The 21401-nt window shown below is 35.8% G+C and overlaps 1 protein-coding gene across 4 annotated transcripts; it reads left to right on the top strand.

The window, feature by feature from the left end:
* Positions 1–1584: 1584 nt before the first annotated feature.
* LOC134542965 (uncharacterized) lies at positions 1585–9580 on the top strand. 4 transcript variants are annotated; one of them, XM_063387599.1, is made up of 6 exons: positions 1652–2310; positions 2842–2984; positions 5158–5412; positions 5491–5556; positions 5632–5762; positions 8584–9580. In XM_063387599.1, the coding sequence occupies exons 1-6, from the start codon at positions 2087–2089 to the stop codon at positions 8695–8697; spliced, it is 933 nt and encodes a 310-aa protein (XP_063243669.1). In that variant the 5' UTR covers positions 1652–2086; the 3' UTR covers positions 8698–9580. The 4 variants fall into 4 exon arrangements, with proteins under 4 accessions (XP_063243665.1, XP_063243668.1, XP_063243666.1 ...); XM_063387598.1 differs by having other exon boundaries at positions 1586–2310; positions 5491–5762; XM_063387596.1 differs by having other exon boundaries at positions 1586–2310; positions 5158–5556.
* Positions 9581–21401: the final 11821 nt, after the last annotated feature.

Genomic DNA, 21401 nt, shown 5'->3' with positions numbered 1-21401 from the left:
GCGTCTATGCATGCATGGCCACCACCATGGTCGTTGACCCCTCGGTAGGGGGGGGGGATAGAGGTCATTCCCCCCTCCTTCCTGGAATCAAGAAACCCCTCACTTCGGGGGTCCATTTGCGCCTGCAAAATCCGCGACTGTGAAACAAGGTAGATAAATATTAACGTCAAAACTATGTTTTACGCAAAACATTTTTTCGTGTGTTTTAAAACGTTTCTGCTGAGTGTATGCATAGTGGCCAAAACATGGGCAGTGTGCGACATAAAGCAGGGGCGCAAATCAGTAGGATTCGCATAGGGACGGCCATAGAATTTCGGGCCCGTGTTTTAACCGACACAAGTCATGTCTGGATACGGTGCTCGTATGTTGTACGCTGCCAATGTCTTGACTTACGTGCATGCAATAAGCAGAATACCTTAAAATATGCAGACGATTTTCTATAAAACATGGTTTTTGACGTTAACTTTTATCAAACCCCGTTTTACGTTCATGATAGAGCAAGCGTAAGGGAGTCCCCTCAGTGAGGGGCTTAAGGGCCCCGCCTACCCGGGTACACACACGGTGCGCAGAGCTTCAAGAAAAACAACGCGATTTGAAAACTGCTCAAGATATCCGAGCGGGATCTGTTCACGAAAAGCATTTAAGAATTCGCTGAGGGCCGAAAAGTTCTTTTGATTTCGGATCAAATTTTTAAACTGTGTTTTTATGAGTGAAAATGGCTAACATGATTTTGGAGTCATTTTTAGGCGTGAAACAACCGGTACAGTTTCTTGAAAGCACTTAAGGGACTTGCATTACACCTTTATCTTCATTTATAATGTTACGGCCACCACTCAAGTCTTCACAGCTGTCCTATGCACGACGAGAAGACTGCGCGCCAGTTCAGAGCATTTTGCTTAGAGGCGACACCGCGCTAGAAATACCAGCGAGCGTCGCGCTTATTATCCCGCCTAACTAACAAACATACACCCCGACCAGACAGGCCTCTTAATTCCATGCCCCCCTGCCCCCCTCCCCGGGATCTACGCCCCCTCCGACCCAATAGCCCCCTGAGAAGTTTCGCGGGCCCCCCTTGTAACTCTTACATATTTGCGCCCCTGGCCACTCGCCTGTAATGAAACCTAATTCCCACGAACAACTAGGTTCTCCCGGCAAGGCAGGTCCGCTAACAACTGAACTTCCCAACCGACGAGCCGGTTCACGCCCTCCCTCCCCACACACGTCAATTTTTTTTATTACTGACCTAACTAAAACTAAGTGTATTTGTTTTGGCAGGAGTCTGGGTTAGAGGAGATTCTAAGCGCGCCACAGGCCGAAGCCTATACGCGTAGTCATACTGGGTTTCAGCCATGCAGAAATGGTCGCAATGCATCGTGTGCTTTGTTCGGGGATTGGGCCAGCCATGGCAACAATTGATGCCATGACTAGCTCCCCTGTCTTGTATCTAGACTATAACTATAGTCCATCCACGGTAACCTCCTACTTTTTTAAACGAACCTTTGAAAAAACACACCAGGATGCAGCATGTTTGGTTCGTTTGCAAAAATACTTTCCATCATATGCATATTAAACATGCATTAACACTAAATTACCGTATAATGATGTTAAATAAAATTTTACAAAAAAAGTAACTATCTATGTACAATATTATTAATATTAATGATCTCGCATGTGTGTAAATGAAACAGTGAGAGAAGTGGTGTGTTGGCAATGATTAGAACGAAATAGTTCCATAGCCAAAATATATATTTTTTGACTTTCCGCGTGTATTTAAGAATTTGTTTGGGTATTTGTTAAGTTTGAACATTTTTTTAAATCTCTGGTGAAATAAAAACGTTATGTTAACGGTAAAAAAATATTACGTGCCGAAACCGTGGTCGCGCATTAATAATGTTAATAGTCACTTGTTTGTTTTCTCTTTCAGCCGCTTTCAGCAGCTCTTTAAGCAGTCTGCAGTCTGTACGCCATTTTGCAGTGTGTTTTAATATATTACTGACCGTGAAATAACGTACAGTTTGTGTTTCAGGATTTTGTGTTAATATTGTGTATTTTAACTTTGTTATATTATTTATTATCTACTATTGTAATGATGGAATTTGTTATCGTTTTGATATTTTGTGTGGTTCTTGTGATTGCTGTAATGGTAATTGGTTCCGGGATGGGGAAAGCTACTTCGTCGCAGCGTCAGATGGACATCATTAACGTCGCTCAGAACTTATATGTTTTAATTAGGAAAGGCGACTTGAAGAAATGTGACGTTACGCAGACGACCGCGTTTCTTCTCAACATCGCAAAGTCAACTGTTCTCAAGTAAGTAGGCTTTTTTCGTTTTCATGCACGTAAAAAAAATATCGACTGTGTCCTAAGTATTGTCGGCCTGTGTTTTAACTCACGAGGTTTTTTGTGTTTTATTTCCAATTTATATTTTTTGGTGTGAGACAACACCGCCATGTGGCGTCTCTGTTGAAAACTTAACCTAAAATCATATTAGGCCTACTCAGGTCCTAACAATAACAATATAGGCACTTTCAAGTATTTTTATGGGCGTGATACACGTTTGTTTATAACGATGTTTATAAACTTTATGATAGGTTTAACTATAACATAAGGGAGTGATTTTATAATTTGCATTTAATTAGTTTTTCATCTGTTTGGGAGATCACAAAATAAATAAAAAAACACTTCATTAATTTCGTGGACAAAGTCTGTCATGTTTCCATTTAGTGACCACAAAGCAAATATTTGTGACAAAATGCCATATTTGGAACACTGCCTAACTGCGTATTGTGAACGGGTCCCCGGAAAAGTGTTATGACAAATGTTTTTTTTTTTTTTGGTTAGGTACTACAAGAAAGACATTGAAGAAGTTTCAACACCAGGAAAAAAGAGGAAAAAAAGGCCACAGGAAGGAAAGTCACTTGACACAGTCGACGATTTCACAGTAAATGCAATCAGGAATGCAATTTACAGGATGTACGCTGAAGGTAAAAATTTGATACTGAAGAGTAGTTTCGATATCACTGGGGTAGGCCCTACTTAATTGTATTCATTTCATATATCCATATGCAGATTGACCGGTTCAGTTTTTTTCCCGATATCATCTGTCCTTTAAAAATACTTAACATTTTTGGGTGGTTTGTTAGGTTTCTTTATTGATATGGTATTGATATATAGAATATTGTGCAACATATTAAATACGTACACGTCCTTTTAAGGTTAGGTTAAAGATAGAAAGAAAATTGTTACATTCTAAAACTACAAGTAATGTTTATATCGTTATACACAGTATACATATTAAATAACCTCAACTTTTATGATGTATCAGAAGGTTAAATAATGACTATTTCCAGTATCAATAATATCCAGTTGTGCGCTTTAGCAGTAATTGGTTACAAATTAGTGAGTTGTGGTCTAAGCAAGCATGGTTATTAAAAAAAAATTGGGATACTTAATTGGCTAAATTGTACTGTGTGGCAGGGTCCAGTACAATATATATTCTATTGCAAAATAGTGTCATGCCCCGCCTAACCCTTTAGAAAATATAGGGGTATTGTTATTTTATAAACAATAGTCCTACTTCATTGTAATGAAGTATCATATGAAAACACAACTTAGCCAGACAAACTGTGTGTTAGTGTATGAAGTAACAGAAGGTTATGAAACAGTAAAAGTTTAGTATCGCGTATCCGATTCGATACATTGATCCTGATCGCATGATCCTGCAAATATTGATCCTGTGATTGATGATGCTTGCTTTTCTAATTTATTACGTTAAAAAATCCTGTACAAAACCAAAAATAAAAACCTGTGATGTAGTAATGAGTTATGATTTAAAGTTGAATAATAATGAAAATATATATGTTTTATTAAACTTATGATAATTATTCTTGCTATACCACAATATTTGATTATGTTCAGGATCTTTGATCTGAATAAATGAAAAAAAAACATGCACCACACGATCAATAGGATGTACAGGTTCATGCATAAAGATCTAGGGATCACATGGGATACACGATACAAAACATTTACCTACAACACAGTGTAGAGCTTGTAACTTATTGATTGCTAAATTGAATGCTGAAATACTAATGGGTAAATATTTACTTGGGCGGTATTTCCGAAAAAAAATGTTAAAAATCCGAAAATACCTTTATTTTATGCTCTTCAACTTCCTCTTTTCATTAAAAGTGGCGGAGGTAAGAAATTCCAAATACTTTAGAAGATATCGAATTTTTAAATTTCATCATATGTAGTTGAGCGGTATTTGCGAAAATAAATGTTAAAAATCCGAAAATACCTTTATCATATGCTCTTCAACTTCCTCTTTTCATTAAAAGCGGCGGAGATAAGAAATTCCAAATACTTTAGGAGATATCAAATTTTTTAATTTAATATTTTAAAACTAAAATGGTCGATTAAGTCAGGTCAGTTACATTATAAATACTTTCAAACTAAGGTGATATTAAAAATAATGTGAATTAATTTTAATTATTCTTTAGTTTTAAATTATTTATAATGTAACTGACCTTACCTAACAAACCCGTAACAAAGGATGTACAGTAACAACTCACGTAAATTTTTTTGTTACTTATTACTTGCGCAACAATATCAAAATAACAAATAAGACTTTAAAATTAGAAACGTTAAAAACTCACCTAAGTTGGAGGCGGTAATTAAACACCGTTTTAAACAAGAATTGAACTAAATAATCACGTATTAGTTCATTTGAATTCTGGCCTATCACGAACAAAAACGTGACATCATTATCCAATAAAAAAAATAGATACTCGTACGTAAACAAGAAACAATGGTGCACGCACGCCACAGGAATGCGCTGGTTTTGTGCTGAAATTTAAAAATTCGATATCTCCTAAAGTATTTGGAATTTCTAATCTCCGCCGATTTTAATGAAAAGAGGAAGTTGAAGAGCATAAAATAAAGGTATTTTCGGATTTTTAACATTTTTTTTCGGAAATACCGCCCAAGTAAATATTTACCATTAATTTAAAAGTATTTTTGAAATGTAAGTTTATTAAAACTATTTAATAAATGTAAATTGTGCACTTAAATTATCTTCTACGGGGTTGTGGTTTCGCTTAGTTTTGTGTACCTCTGTTATTTCATGTATTGTTAATGTATGCAATAAATTTACAGGTTTGAATGTTACAGTCGACACCATTTTGAAAGAAATCAGGGAAAGACAAATAGATTATTATGGTGGAAGATCAAGTCTTCATAAATTGTTAAAGAAGATGGGATTTTCATGGAAAACTGTTGATGGACGAAAAGCTTTGATAGAGAATGAAAACATAGTATTGCAGCGAATAGATTTCTTGAGAAAGTATAAAGAAGAAAAAGAAAGAGGTGCCAATTTCATATTTGTTGATGAAACATGGATTTTCCAGAGAGGCAAGGCATTAATTTATTTGAAAATTTGTTCTGTGGTCCAATACAAAGTATTTCATTTCCATTTCATATATTTTTCAGGAACTGTATCAAAGTCATGGCAGGACAAGAGTCTACAATCTGCGAAGAGACGTACTGTTGGAGATGGTAAAAGGTTTATTGTTGTTAATGCTGGAGGGCGCACTGGCTTTGTGCCAGGAGCAGGATTACTTTTTGTTTCAGGTCAGAAGACTGCAGACTACCATGGCGAGATGAATGGGGAAACTTTCTTGATGTGGTTTGAAGACATGTTGGTGCATCTTGAGGAACCCAGTGGCATCATAATGGACAATGCTTCATATCACAGCACCCAGGTATGTGCAATGGTAAAGCAGTGTCTTTTTATTGCTCAAATTGTAATGTGAAAAATTTACATGTGTTTATTATTGTGTATAAGTACGAATATTCGAGACTAATACATTTTGCCAGCAATAATTGTTATCTTAATAGTATGCCTACACTACATTTTTATAAACTATAATGTTAGAGCTGAAATTGATTACACACACACACACACACAGATATATATATATATATATATATATATATATATATATATATATATATAATGTAATTTAATTACATTGTAGTGCAAACTAATTTAGTAGAGGGTTTGAAATACCAAATAAAATTTTTTTATTGCAAACAGCATTTGAAAATGACATAATTACTTGTTTGGTAAAAGGACCCACTTTATGAATGCTCTGTTGCCCTACTTAATAAATTAAAATAATATTTTCAAAAAAATTTCTAGTCACTAAACTAACATGCTTTGTTAAATTTAAAAATTCATTACGACAATATGCCAAAACACATGTTTGCTTTGCATAAGTACAGTAGAACCCTGTTATAATTTGTTTTTAAGGGGCTACAAGAAAAAAAAACATAAGCAGGAAATTCAATTTAGTACTTTTTAGTGTGGATTTATTGCCAATGGACTCAACAAGCTGCATAAAGATATATTTGATGCTCCAATTTGCTTGTAGCAAGCCAAAAACAATTTTTCTTTAACATCATGGTGCTTCCAGCTTCTATCTGCTTTGTCTTTACTTACACATTGTCTCATTGCTGTAAAATTGTCTCATTTCTGTATAATTGTCATAATTCACGACAGTGTTTACAGTGGAAATGCTTAAGTCCAGTTCTTTTGCCACTTGAACATGTGATTTAAGTGAATACATTTGAAAACACACAGAATGGCTAAAAATTTATGAATTTATTTGTTTTCCAAGGGTGTCAACAGGCAGTTAACTGCTAACATACACATATACATAGACAGTATAGACAAAGGCTTTTAATTTTTTTCGTCTTCTAAAATTTTATGAAGTGAACATTACAAGCACGAAACGCATAATTTGTGAAACATTATATCCAGGAATTAAATACATTGTCCTTATAGGGAAAATATTGGACTTGAAAAATAATACATTATAGGCAGGAAAACTTTATAAGCAGTAAAATTGTAACAGGGTTCTACTGTCATGAATTCTTATCAGCTACTTGAGTATTTAGTTAAATGTTGGCACAACGTAGGTTGAGAAAACACCTACAACGAACTGGACCAAGGCTGCACTGATCGCGTGGCTGGAGAAGAATGGGATAAAACATGAAAATAATTTGTTGAAAGTGGAGCTGCTGAGAATATCTAAACAAAACAAGCCCCGAATACGGTATATTATTTCGTTTTTTTTACAGCATTTCTTTAAAAGTGAGATAGTTGCAAAAAATTACGTATACACCTTGTTCTAACACACTTTTCAGATATGAGGTAGACGAGTTGGCTCGTAACTATGGCCACGAAATTCTACGACTCCCACCCTATCACTGCCACTATAATGCAATCGAACTAGTTTGGGCTCAATGTAAACACCATTACAATAGTAACGTGGGGCGGGCCAAGAGATTTGACAATGATGCAGTTGCAGCCATCTGGAAAGAGGCTCTTGATGCTTCCACACCAGAGAGGTATTTTCATGTTGCATGACCAATGGGGTATTCCTTTTGAAGTAGAAATTGTTTTATTTTCCTGTAGAACATTCCTCAAGCTTCAGCAAAACACTTACCATACATTTTTACATAATACGTAAGTATTGTTGCCTAGCAGCCTGGTCCTACCATTCCTTTTGATAACTTTGTGTGCTAGTGTGTGTATAGTGTGATTATCATTTTGTGTATATTCATATACCAGTAATACAGTTTTAAAACAATTGGTAAAAATAAGTGGTTTGAATTTGTGTAGTTGTCGTTTTGAAAATGTGTTGCATGTATGTGTTTGTGTTCGTGTTTGTGTTTGTGTTTGTGTTTGTGTTTGTAATTTTATTCCCATGTGATTCATACATATCTGTGTAGTTTCTAGATCTAACAGTGGTGACTTATTTGCAAGGTTTTTTTTTTTTTTTTGTAATTGCAGTCCATTTGCAATTGTTTCATTTCCATAAATAGTTTTGTATTTATTAGTAATTGTGATATTACTTTCTGTTATGCTTAATCTTGTGTCAATGACTTTAAAGTTATGGTGGGTTCAGTGCTGTAGGCAGATTTCAATATTCAGATAAAATTTCAACGTAGAGAATTTTGAATATTTTCATCTAGCGAACTTGAATAGGTATTTACACATGTAGTTCTTGCACATTAGTATTTTCAAAAGTTATGTTATTATAGTGAAATACATATACAGTAAATCATCAAAACTATTCAAAAAATTAAATTTTCGCTATATCTCACTGTTTTTGTCTGGGACAAATTTTAACCAAAAACAAACACAAAACTTATGAAATAAATATTTTATCATATGCATTCTAAGCCTATATTGATAACATATATAATATTTACAGCTTTATTATATCTTGAATAAACCACTATAATTTTTTTTTTTCAGATAACATAAAACAAAACATGTTACTTCAAGTATTAAATAATAGCTTTGATAGTTGAGCAAAACACATTAAATGAGTTTTGTTGTGTTTAAAAATACTTTCTTGTGGAGTGAGTTCAAAATTGTATGTAATAAAGAGCATGCCATGCATTGTTTACTATGCCGTTTTGACAGAAACAAACATATTTTGTTATAGAGTGGTTTTTGCTATAAACAGGTCATTTATATAGAGGTTTTACTGTATACATTAATTTTTTTAGATGGGCGAGGTGTGTGGATCACGTGGAGAAGCTAATTCAAGCAGACTGGGAGAGAGAAGTCCACATAGACAGCGGCACCATTCCTCCACTCATCATCCACCTCGGCGAGGATAGTTCAAGTGAAGACAGTGACAGCGAAGAATTTGAGGTTACGACACAGCAAGTAGATGGAGACAGTGAAGTACTGGCAGTTCCTCTTGATGATTTACCCGGGTGTTCTTATTGAGGTCTGTATGTAATAAACACCTGGGCAACTGTAAGTATTGGGGTTTGAAACATTTTTTTTTTCTTTTATGCATTCCCATGAAGTATGTTGATTACTGGAACTTTATGTATTAACTTTATATTACACGTATTATGAAATGAATATTAAATTTCATTTCTGGATTCGTATAGGTGTATGTGAAACATTTTATTTTGTTGTGTCTTCATTTTTCAGTGAACTTACTTGGAAAACAAAAAGCCAGTCCCCATCCAGGGCCACAAATAAATAATGCATATAAGTGGTATAGAAATTACTGTCAATTCTTCACCACAATTTTACTGTTCATAAAATTATGATTTTGTCTAATAAGTATACTCAGGAAAATGTATATAACCATATTTTTATTTGTGGCCTTAACCGGCAAAATGGTAGGGGTTTATTAAATAAAAGAAGAAAATTCATTTTTAAATGTTTTCATCTGAATTTGTTAATTTTATTAAACCTTCAATCCTTAGTCTTTTCCAGATTGCTTAGATGGACAGCCATATGTATAATTTACAATACTTTTTTTTTTTCAGATGCAGAAAACTGTGTTGAACTGTACTAAATGATGATATTTATTGCTTACATAAATGTTGTAAATTTATATATTCTCCTAAAAATTTACTTTAAATTATATGTTATTTCTTTAGCTAACAAACTTATTTTTTAATATTTTTACCATTGGGTATCATAAATAATGTTATGAACATATGCATGTATACTTAGATCATATTCAAATTACTTATATATATATATATATATATATATATACATACATACACACACACATTGTTTTGACAGCTGGTGATTGTAAACAAACCATTTGACATTTGTCACATGGCAATGTTTTTGTTTACATACGGCGGAAGGATACATAGTGACATTAAAGTAGATCCGGTGAAAAGCAGGGCTTCAGAAAAGTAGGAGGTTACCGTGGATGGACTATAGTTAAGTTGGGGCCCAGGTGAAACCTGCACGGACACAGGGAAAACCCTGGTCTCATCCATACGGGGTTCAATAGTGCAGGCTTTAAGCAGACAGGTTCAGTGCAGGACAAGGAGGATGGTGCAGGAAGAAGAGTTGGTCAGGGGCAGAGAGTTCCAACCATGCTGGGGTCGGGAATTGGGCCTTAAGGCCCGCACTGGTGTTTGTGCGCGTCTATGTTGGTACCAGTGGCGCGTGCGCCCCTGGGACCCATACACTGCCGCGTGGCAGCAGGTGCGTAGGGCGCAGTGATGTGTTGCTGTCATACATTATGTTGCTGCTTGTATTTCGTGTTCTTGCTCAGCATTAAAAACACATTCATAATATAACCTGTATTTAGTAGCTTGGCTGCTGGGTTGTAGCCGTGTCCTTGGCAAATAGTTCACCGACGTTTCGGTCGACACTTCAGTCACCATCATCAGGGAGCAGTTACAGTGTAACTGCTCCCTGTTGATGGCGACTGCAATGTCGACCGAAACGTCTGTGAACTATTTTCCAAGGACACGGCTGCAACCTAGAAGCCAAGCTACTTCAGACAATGGCTGTGAAAGCCTGTGAACATTATTAACCTGTATTTAATTGTTTCTACCAAACATGTCGTCCTTACTTAATGGTTTTATTATGGACTTAAAGGTAAATTTTAATGTCAGTCCTAGCATGTGCTGAAAGCATGAAGTCATGTCGTATACAGTTTCAAATTAACCGCTCAAATGTAGTATTCGTTCTCAAACGCTTTATTCTAGTATATCATTTATTAAATCAACAAAAATTAGGTGTTACAAAACATACAAATTTTTTATTGATTTATAAATGATAAAATAAAGAGTTTTGAGACGAAGGCTACATACGAACGGTTAATTATAAACTGTTAACCACAGTGCATGCTAGAGCTGACATAAAAATTTGCATTTAAGTTCAAAAAATACCATTAAAAAGGAATTGTTTGGTAAAAAACACTTTTTAGAAACAAATTTGGCTATATGATGAATTTGTTTACAATCGTGTGCAATTACACGAAATATTTGAAGCAAAATCATTTAGGATACTAACTAACCCCCTTCAACGGCTGTCGACACGCAGGTAAATAGCTCAGCACGCAGCCTTCTGGAACAGTCCCGATTACTGCAAGCGTGCAAATCCGAACTAACATAAACGCCAAAACCTTCATTCAGTCTGATTAGCTCACCGCGTACTCCGCAGATTTGGATCACATTTTGTAGAACATATTTTATTGCATAAAATGTCATGATATAAACATTAGAAATGGTCCTACTGAGAAAAAAAATGTGTGCGTGGAGTCTACGTGAAACTTCTTGCTCTTTGGGTTGGGTAGAGATAAATTATTAATATTTTTTTTTATTGAACAAGAGATAATAACTGAGAATAGCAAGGATGCGGGTATGAGCTAAAAAAAAAAGTCCTTTTCCACGCCCTGTACTCTCGCATCCGTTCGCAGACACAATTTGGCGCCTCTTTTGACGGCTTATTCCAACTTTGCCTTTCATAATACCTCTTATCTGATACTTCCTTTTTTAAAATTTTATTTTTAGACATTATGATGGATTACGATCTCCAGCTGAATAAAATGAAAGAACAAAATAAAAACACTCCAATCTAACATAAATCACACGTATAAGTCTATCTCACGAAACTATCATTTAAATAAATAAACTTAATGAGCTCAAAAAGTATTTTTCTTTTGTTTTAACTTAATTTCTTGCTGCTCAAATTATAAGTAAATAGCACATATGAACTTCATACTTATACGGTATTAGTATAATTTTGTGTCAAATATTTTTTTATCATTATATATATTTATTTGCACAATATTATAATAAATAGAGTTTTTAATAAAAATAGTGTATAGTAAAATAAACTGATTGTTGTGTTCATCATTTTTCAACGGGTGCCTTAGGCGACTTACAACCTACTAGTTTTGAAATAAAATTCCTTGGGAAGGGGTTCAGTGTAGAGAGCGATGAACATGCATTTATGGTGAAATATTAAAAATCATGTTATTCAGATAAACCATCAAAATTATTTTAGATTCTCAAAGAAAATTTAAAAATATCGAAAACTTATATATTGAAAGTTTTAAAAAGAAAATTATTTTTAATTTGTTTCGTGAAATAAAAAGACCTTTAGGTTTTGTCCATAACTTCCGATTTATTTATTTTTGCACATAACTTACTTTACTTTTAACTTCCAGAACAATATTTGGTGTGACTATCAAGAGTTGAGGTATTACTGCATACGTAGCTAAATGCACAAATCCCTTAAAATATTATCTGGATATTCATGTACCGTATATGTAAAGCGATTGTGTTTTTTTTTGTAAGAAAAGTCTTTGACAAATAAATATACATTTTGAGCTCATTAAGTTTATTTAAAGGAAAACAGCGTAACTTCGAATAAAAGGGTAGCCTATAATAAGCACTGCGTAAAAAGAAAGGGGTACAAGGGCTACAAACTATTTTTTTGTACGTTTCGTTAGGTTACCATCTAATTTTAAATTTTGTTTGGAGTTTTTTTCCCTCCCACTGAGCGCTCACCGTTGAGGTAATGGCTTGTGAGTGAATGCGAACAGCGAAATTGAAAAAAAGGGGAGGTGAGGAAGTTATTATTTCTTTGGCCACAAAGAACCTCCTACTTCAAAAAGGGAAAAATATAAGAGGAAATATTTCACGTACATCAAGAATATAATTTGCTGAAGCTCCATCATATATATAAATTTTTTTTTTGGCTGGGTGACCATAAAGCAGACGTCTAGTAGTAATGAAGAACGATTCCCCAGAAACCACAAAGGCAGGTGAGAAAATGTGTGAATCGCAGACACATCGAGGATGAATTTGATTTACGTAGAAATTCCATTTATATTTTTGTTGCCCATGCAAAAAAAAATTAACCTCAATTGCGAGCAAGTTGGAATACCCAGATTCGAGTCTTGGTTCATTCAGCCTGGTTTCAATTTCAATGGTTTCCAGAAACTACACTGTATTTTTTTTGTAAATAAAACGGAAATATTCAAGTTAACTTAAAGATACTCGTAAATTTGTACATTTACATGAAAACAAGTGTATCACTACAAAATAGTGTTCGCAGTAATACTGGGTTCAGATTCTTACCCAAGTATTTATGCTTTGTTTTGTTTCAGTTACCTCCAATAGTTAATGTTATTTTTAAACCGTTCCATGAATAGCTTTCCAGTATTAAACTGCGCACAATCATAAGCACAATATAAAAAAATAAAGTCCAATTCATTTATCTTAATCCACGGTAAAAAAAATTTACGGTTGAACGAAAATAGATTAAAATATAGAATTATGCGGCAATTTTCGTAATAAATACTCAGTGTTATCTCTAAGTTGTTGTAAGTTGTTTCCACTTAAGAAACCATATGGCAATTATGATATCACAGTTTTAAAATATACACTACATTTAAATTTATGAATCGAAAAATATTCATTAAACTGTCAAAAAATAAATAAGGCAAACAGATTTTAAGATATTTTAACACGCAAATTACTGAGTAGTGAGAGAGCTTAAGTATAAAACAAGTAGAATGGATATACACAGAAAAAAATATTTTTTCTATGTTTTTATAAAAGGTTTAGTTCTGAATCTGAAAAAAAGAGGGCATGAAATAAATCTAAATGAGCCGGTAGGGATACGAGAGTTCACTGTCTACAGTATACCTGCAGAGCAATGAAGTGCTACAAATGTTTTAAAGTCACTCGTGAAGTACGCGGCACTTTGGCATGTCGTAAAACCTACATAAACACTTCGGATAACGCCGCCTTGAGGGAAGCGCTGCAGGTAGAGCCACAGTAATGGCTGCGGTTAAAATTACATTCTTCGTACACCAATACACTAGAAAAATACACTAGCTTTCTCGACGTCCACTACGTGCGTAGTGGTTTATTGAATAGTTTTCCAACTTTTTGACGCGTAACACCTTAGATCTCGGCATGCGGTAGTTGGGAGGGGTAATTTCGTGAATACGACTTCCGTAGCATGAAACGGAAATGCGTAACAACCACGGTGCTGCCGTAGTGCAAAAACAAAGTTCACAAGGCCAAAGTGAAATTTTGTAATTTCAAGCGTTTGATGAATTTTAACAACGTGTGCAGTATTTCAATCAAATATCTTTTTCGATAATTTGGCTCCAAGCCAGAGTTTAGTATTATTTTCAATTTATTTTTCGTTTTTATCTGAGTAGTTTCATTATATAGTTTAAATTTTTCGGTCTGCTGATCAAATTTTTCAATAGTCGACGTGGCTGCTCCGGAAACGAATTTTAGCGGAGTGTGCAGAAAGTCGTGTTATCCGCGTAAAGAAATGTAGTTGAAAACACAATTCGCGTATAGTTATCACGTTCGGCAATATTTAAAGGAATTCTACGTTAAATTTCGTGTCTGACTTTCGTATTAGGTATAAGTGTGTTTTCAACACGAGTAGTATATAATAGTATGTCCTAGATCTGGCGCCGGCGCGTGGAGCCGGAGCCGGTGTCCACCATCTTGGATTGTGACGTCACGGCGGCCATCTTGGATGGTTGTGACCTTGACCTTTGACCTTGACCTTGAATTTGATCCTCAAAATGTGTCAAAATCCGCCAAAATTGGGCAAAATTTGCCCAAAATTCCTCAAAAATCGCCAAAATTTCCATTTCTGTGGAAAAAAGTTCCGCCAAAAATTCGCGAAAAATTCCTCAATTCGAAAATCAGGATTTCGAAAATCCTCAAAAGTCGTTTTGCCCTAGAAAGAACCCTAATTCCTAAAACTGGCTTAAAACTCCTAAGAGATAGCCGCTTATAAGCCATTTCTAGGAATAAGGATACCATGACCACCATCTTGGATTATGTCGTCACCGATGCATTTTTCGTTACGGCCGCCATCTTTAACTTTTTTTATTTATTATCCGATTTTAATAAAATATTTTTTAAAAAATTATAAAAAAAATTAAATAATAAAATTTTAATAAAACATTTATAAAAAACAAACATTAACGACACGGAGTTCGGAGTCCTCGGTTCGAACCCGGTGAGGGCAAAAAAAATTAAAAATGGCGACAGGCTCCTTCCTTAATGGTGGCTGCAGGCAGACTGACTCCCACCACTTTTCTTAAAGCAGATATATCGTCACCTAGTATGACGTCATGTCCGCCATCTTGTCTTCGTTGCTGGAGACCACCATCTTGTTTTCGGCCACTAGAGTGCACCGACGCCATGTTAGTTTAGTTCTTATCCGCTAGAGTGCAGTAATCATTTATTACTAAGGTGCCCGCCATCTTGAAATTTGGACGCCATATTGAAAATCCGTAATTATTTAGCTAGAAATTCGGGAAAAATTTCTAAATTCGTTAAATAAATCACTCATTAATTTACATATTGATTCGATCCGCTCCTGTCCTTGGTTCGATACTTGATCGATGCAATAATGTTTAATTTTATGTAAAAAATAATAATTTCAATAAACCATATTCAACATTCGTAAAGAGACTCTAAATCCTCTACGACCACCATCCTATCAGACATCAAGACCACCATATTGGAAATGCGTAATTTTAATGCTAGAGATCCGGGAAAAAGTTCAGAAATCATTAAATAAATTTCCGATCAATAAACTGATTAATTAGATCGACTAAGGTCCTTGGTACGATCCCAGGCCGATACAAAACAACTTTAATATTTTAAAAAAGCACCACTAAAGTGTAAGGTTCGAGGAATTAAACACCGCAAGTTCTTTTACAAACATAATATTTATTACATAATTTCTATTCTACTACAGGATCACTTACGAAAGCCAGCAATCTTATAATCATTTAGTTCCGCAGCGGTGTGAAATGACTAATTTTTAGCTCCAATCGGTTTATACTAGACAGAGTCCAGCCAGAACCTTTACAGACATAGTCCACCTCTTCTTGACAGAGTTTCTGGATACCGTTTTTAACAGTTTGCTTCACATCGTTAGAACTGTAAATTACTGCAGCCGATGTCTTGAATGCACACTTCTTCACTTTGTCATCGAACGGATATGGCTTTCCATATATACAGTCCAACCACAAGTTATATTTCAAAGGTCCGTTTGTTGCTACATCATCAGTAAGCTGATTGATTATCTTCTGTCTGATATCGTCAAGAAAATTACAAATGTCCTTCGACTCACCGAACGTATTTAGATAATAGTAGTCTTTCAAAGTTCCACGAAATGCAGACTGCGCCAAGTAGAAGCCATTATCGTTCACTTGTAATGCTCCGAACACAGTCTTAGGTTTAGTTCCATGTTCAGACGTCATAACAATCGGTTGCTGGGCATCTGTTTTTTTGGTTGTACGCTTTCGTGTCTCCAATCTAAAGCGAGGAGCCGAAATGTCGGCAGGTAGTTCAGCAGTAGGAGCACAGACTCCACCTTTACATTTTTTCGCATGATGTCGCAAACTGTCAATTCGAGTAAACCATTTAAGGCACTCATCACATCGAAACTTCATGCGAGAAGGATTCTTCGTGCATTTGCTCCGCTCATGTCTTCGTGCATCATGGGAAAATGCGAACGACGTATCACAGTAGCTGCAAGGATACCGTGGTGATGAAGACGATCCTTTCAGACCCGATCCAGATACAGACGTTGCAACAGTAGTACCATTTCCAGGCATTCTCTTATGCACATCGATGCATCGTTGTTGCGCCGAAACCTTTACTTTCTGCCGCACAGCAGGACCTTTGCATGCCTTCATGTGCGTTTTCATATTATCTTTTCTGGCAAACTGCTTATGACATTTCTCACAAACAAACATTTTACGATATAGGTTCTTGGCACATTCGCTCCTCTCGTGTCGCCGGGCATTGCTGTTGTTTGAGAAAATCTTGTCGCAGTAACAGCACCGATGTTCGCTAGTTGTCAAATCAGCATCCATTGAAGTCTCCATCGAGGTCGTATCGTCGATCGTCGTGGTTTCCTGCACATCCAGCTCAGTAGTCATTAAGCTATCTTCTGCTGGTGGTATCACATCTGTTGAAATCTCCTCCAATGTCGACGTCGTCGTCGTTGCCAACGGGATCTGCTCCACCATTGTCGTCGCTGACGTCAAGGTTCCCGTAGACGATGGTACAACGTCCATCGAGTTCGGCGTTAAAGTCGGTAAAGATGCCATCGAGTTCTCAAGAACAGGTAATTACACGACTTATGCACCAGATGAAATAATCTAGGTGATCCTTACACCGTCGACGACAGTAACAAACTGAGCGACCTGCTGTCTAGGACTCGCTTATATACATGCACCGGATGGAATAATACGCAAGTCAAATCAAGAAACATTTACTATAATACTAGAGTCAAAACAACATTAAAAATAGAAGGACCATCAACGAAAAGGCAGCACATTTGGAAGCACCGACAACGAAAAGGCAGCACATTTGGAAGCACCGACTACGAAAAGGCAGCACATTTGGAAGCACCGACTACGAAAAGGCAGCACATTTGGAAGCACCGACAACGAAAAGGCAGCACATTTGGAAGCACCGACTACGAAAAGGCAGCACATTTGGAAGCACCGACTACGAAAAGGCAGCACATTTGGAAGCACCGACTACGAAAAGGCAGCACATTTGGAAGCACCGACAACGAAAAGGCAGCACATTTGGAAGCACCGACAACGAAAAGGCAGCACATTTGGAAGCACCGACAACGAAAAGGCAGCACATTTGGAAGCACCGACAACGAAAAGGCAGCACATTTGGAAGCTCCATCAACAAAAAAAGGCAAAAAGGAAGCACAAGTTACGAGATCTATGTCTTAGTTAGAAATCAGAATACAAGAAATAAAAACATTAAATTCTTATAATTTAAATTATTTATTTTATTGCTTTACACTATACAAATGCAAGTAAAACAAGCCATTATTGTATGTAGCCAGCATTCCTCAGTTCCTTGAGTATGAAGGATATTTCTTTGATGCAAGAATAGTTTCCTGCACAAAGCGAACCATGTAGAAGTCTTAGCCGGTCAACCAATATGTTTGGATCTTTCCATGATGTGTAATCATTCTCTTCTACCACCATCTTCCTTGCACCTTTATAATTATTATGATCTCTGGTGTCTTCCGTTTTACCACCAACCGCAGGGTAACTTTCATGTTTGAGACGGTGATCATCACAAGCTTGATCAGATTTATTTAATATATCACGTCGTTTCCATCGTTTCGGTCTCAGGACACCGCCACATTCTTCAATCTTGGCAGCTTTAGGTGCTTCATCATAGTCTATGTCTTTGTAAACAGCCTCAGAGTCACTGTAACAATCACCGTAGAAGGAATCGTCTTCACCCAATTTACCGTAATAATTCGATGTTGATGATGTTGAAGTGTCTTCATCGTCTTCATGCTTCCTTTTTAGGAGTCCATCATTTTTACAAAGTAGGAAAGATCTACTTGAATTCGGCTGGAATATATTCTCACTTTTCACGTTAAGGATTCTTCCTTTGTCTTCATTCTTCCGTAAATCATCAACCTCCTTCAATTTAAGTTCGTTGTCGAGATCGGAAGAGCCAAGAAAATTATTGGCGTAATGCAGATCACTCTTCCTTAGGCTAGTAGATTCATCGTTGTCCTCTAGCCTGTACGCAGGCTTGGCGCTACAAGTTCTGCCATGTCTTTTCAGGCTCTCTCTCCGCGTAAACGACTTGCTACATCTAACACAACTTATCATATTGCGCAGTGGATTTTTAACACAGTCATTCTTCTCGTGTTGTCTTTTATTCTTTCTCAAGATAAACTCTTTACTGCAAAACTTACACCTATGTTCTTTCGATACAGCGTCAGATCCCAAATCGGAATTCATATTAGTTACTGAGACTAACGTCAGATACCAATTGAGTGTTTTAAATTAGATCCAATACTTAAATAGAAATATTTTCATATTTCATCAGCGAGAATTAATATATCTCATGCAAAAGTACTTTATGCATGTAGTTCTGCTTTTCAACAACAGATGTCGCCACATGTTGCTTGCAGGTAAATAATATTTAGTTCTTTTATGCGGGATGCGGGATGCTCACTAACGATCGCAAAAGAAGGATGGCTTCGCTAGACTCCAAGGAAAAGGAAGTTCGTCTTGCATGTTGGTGCTCCACAGATGTCTCATGGCGTAATATTAATTTGACTGAGTAATGATATTTTTTAATTCCACCTGATAAAAATATTACAAGTTTTGATTTAGTAGCAGAAATTATCGAATTAAATGTAACTCCAAATAAAATGACATGTCTCATTAGTCAAAAAAAAAAAATCCATGCAGACAGCGGTTTCTCAGAATAGTCAGAAACACTTGAAGAAACCACAGGAATGATTGCAAGAACACGGGAAAAACCATCAAAATACTGACAAGAATAATCAGGAGCACACGGGAAAAACCATCAAAATACTGACAAGAATAATCAGGAGCACACGGAGAAAACCATCATAATATTAACAAGAATAATCAGGAGCACACGGAGAAAACCATCATAATATTGACCAGATTAATCAGAAGTACTCGGAGAAAACCACCACATGTTTTCTTTGATATCATAAAATTACAGGAAAAAATATTTAAAAATAAAAATAAATTAATAAAAAAATACATAAATTTCTGGCTTGTACAAGAACTCTATCTTTGCTCAACAATGATAAGTTTACAAGCTAGCAGAAACTGTTTATGCATTTTTTTATTAATTTATTTTTATTTTTAAATATTTTTTCCTGTAATTTTATGATATCAAAGAAAACATGTGGTGGTTTTCTCCGAGTACTTCTGATTAATCTGGTCAATATTATGATGGTTTTCTCCGTGTGCTCCTGATTATTCTTGTTAATATTATGATGGTTTTCTCCGTGTGCTCCTGATTATTCTTGTCAGTATTTTGATGGTTTTTCCCGTGTGCTCCTGATTATTCTTGTCAGTATTTTGATGGTTTTTCCCGTGTTCTTGCAATCATTCCTGTGGTTTCTTCAAGTGTTTCTGACTATTCTGAGAAACCGCTGTCTGCATGGATTTTTTTTTTTTGACTAATGAGACATGTCATTTTATTTGGAGTTACATTTAATTCGATAATTTCTGCTACTAAATCAAAACTTGTAATATTTTTATCAGGTGGAATTAAAAAATATCATTACTCAGTCAAATTAATATTACGCCATGAGACATCTGTGGAGCACCAACATGCAAGACGAACTTCCTTTTCCTTGGAGTCTAGCGAAGCCATCCTTCTTTTGCGATCGTTAGTGAGCATCCCGCATCCCGCATAAAAGAACTAAATATTATTTACCTGCAAGCAACATGTGGCGACATCTGTTGTTGAAAAGCAGAACTACATGCATAAAGTACTTTTGCATGAGATATATTAATTCTCGCTGATGAAATATGAAAATATTTCTATTTAAGTATTGGATCTAATTTAAAACACTCAATTGGTATCTGACGTTAGTCTCAGTAACTAATATGAATTCCGATTTGGGATCTGACGCTGTATCGAAAGAACATAGGTGTAAGTTTTGCAGTAAAGAGTTTATCTTGAGAAAGAATAAAAGACAACACGAGAAGAATGACTGTGTTAAAAATCCACTGCGCAATATGATAAGTTGTGTTAGATGTAGCAAGTCGTTTACGCGGAGAGAGAGCCTGAAAAGACATGGCAGAACTTGTAGTGCCAAGCCTGCGTACAGGCTAGAGGACAACGATGAATCTACTAGCCTAAGGAAGAGTGATCTGCATTACGCCAATAATTTTCTTGGCTCTTCCGATCTCGACAACGAACTTAAATTGAAGGAGGTTGATGATTTACGGAAGAATGAAGACAAAGGAAGAATCCTTAACGTGAAAAGTGAGAATATATTCCAGCCGAATTCAAGTAGATCTTTCCTACTTTGTAAAAATGATGGACTCCTAAAAAGGAAGCATGAAGACGATGAAGACACTTCAACATCATCAACATCGAATTATTACGGTAAATTGGGTGAAGACGATTCCTTCTACGGTGATTGTTACAGTGACTCTGAGGCTGTTTACAAAGACATAGACTATGATGAAGCACCTAAAGCTGCCAAGATTGAAGAATGTGGCGGTGTCCTGAGACCGAAACGATGGAAACGACGTGATATATTAAATAAATCTGATCAAGCTTGTGATGATCACCGTCTCAAACATGAAAGTTACCCTGCGGTTGGTGGTAAAACGGAAGACACCAGAGATCATAATAATTATAAAGGTGCAAGGAAGATGGTGGTAGAAGAGAATGATTACACATCATGGAAAGATCCAAACATATTGGTTGACCGGCTAAGACTTCTACATGGTTCGCTTTGTGCAGGAAACTATTCTTGCATCAAAGAAATATCCTTCATACTCAAGGAACTGAGGAATGCTGGCTACATACAATAATGGCTTGTTTTACTTGCATTTGTATAGTGTAAAGCAATAAAATAAATAATTTAAATTATAAGAATTTAATGTTTTTATTTCTTGTATTCTGATTTCTAACTAAGACATAGATCTCGTAACTTGTGCTTCCTTTTTGCCTTTTTTTGTTGATGGAGCTTCCAAATGTGCTGCCTT

This window comes from Bacillus rossius (assembly GCF_032445375.1).
Source record: "Bacillus rossius redtenbacheri isolate Brsri chromosome 9 unlocalized genomic scaffold, Brsri_v3 Brsri_v3_scf9_2, whole genome shotgun sequence".
NCBI classification, from domain to species: Eukaryota; Metazoa; Arthropoda; class Insecta; order Phasmatodea; family Bacillidae; genus Bacillus; species Bacillus rossius.
This window is presented reverse-complemented; position numbering and strand designations above follow the sequence as displayed.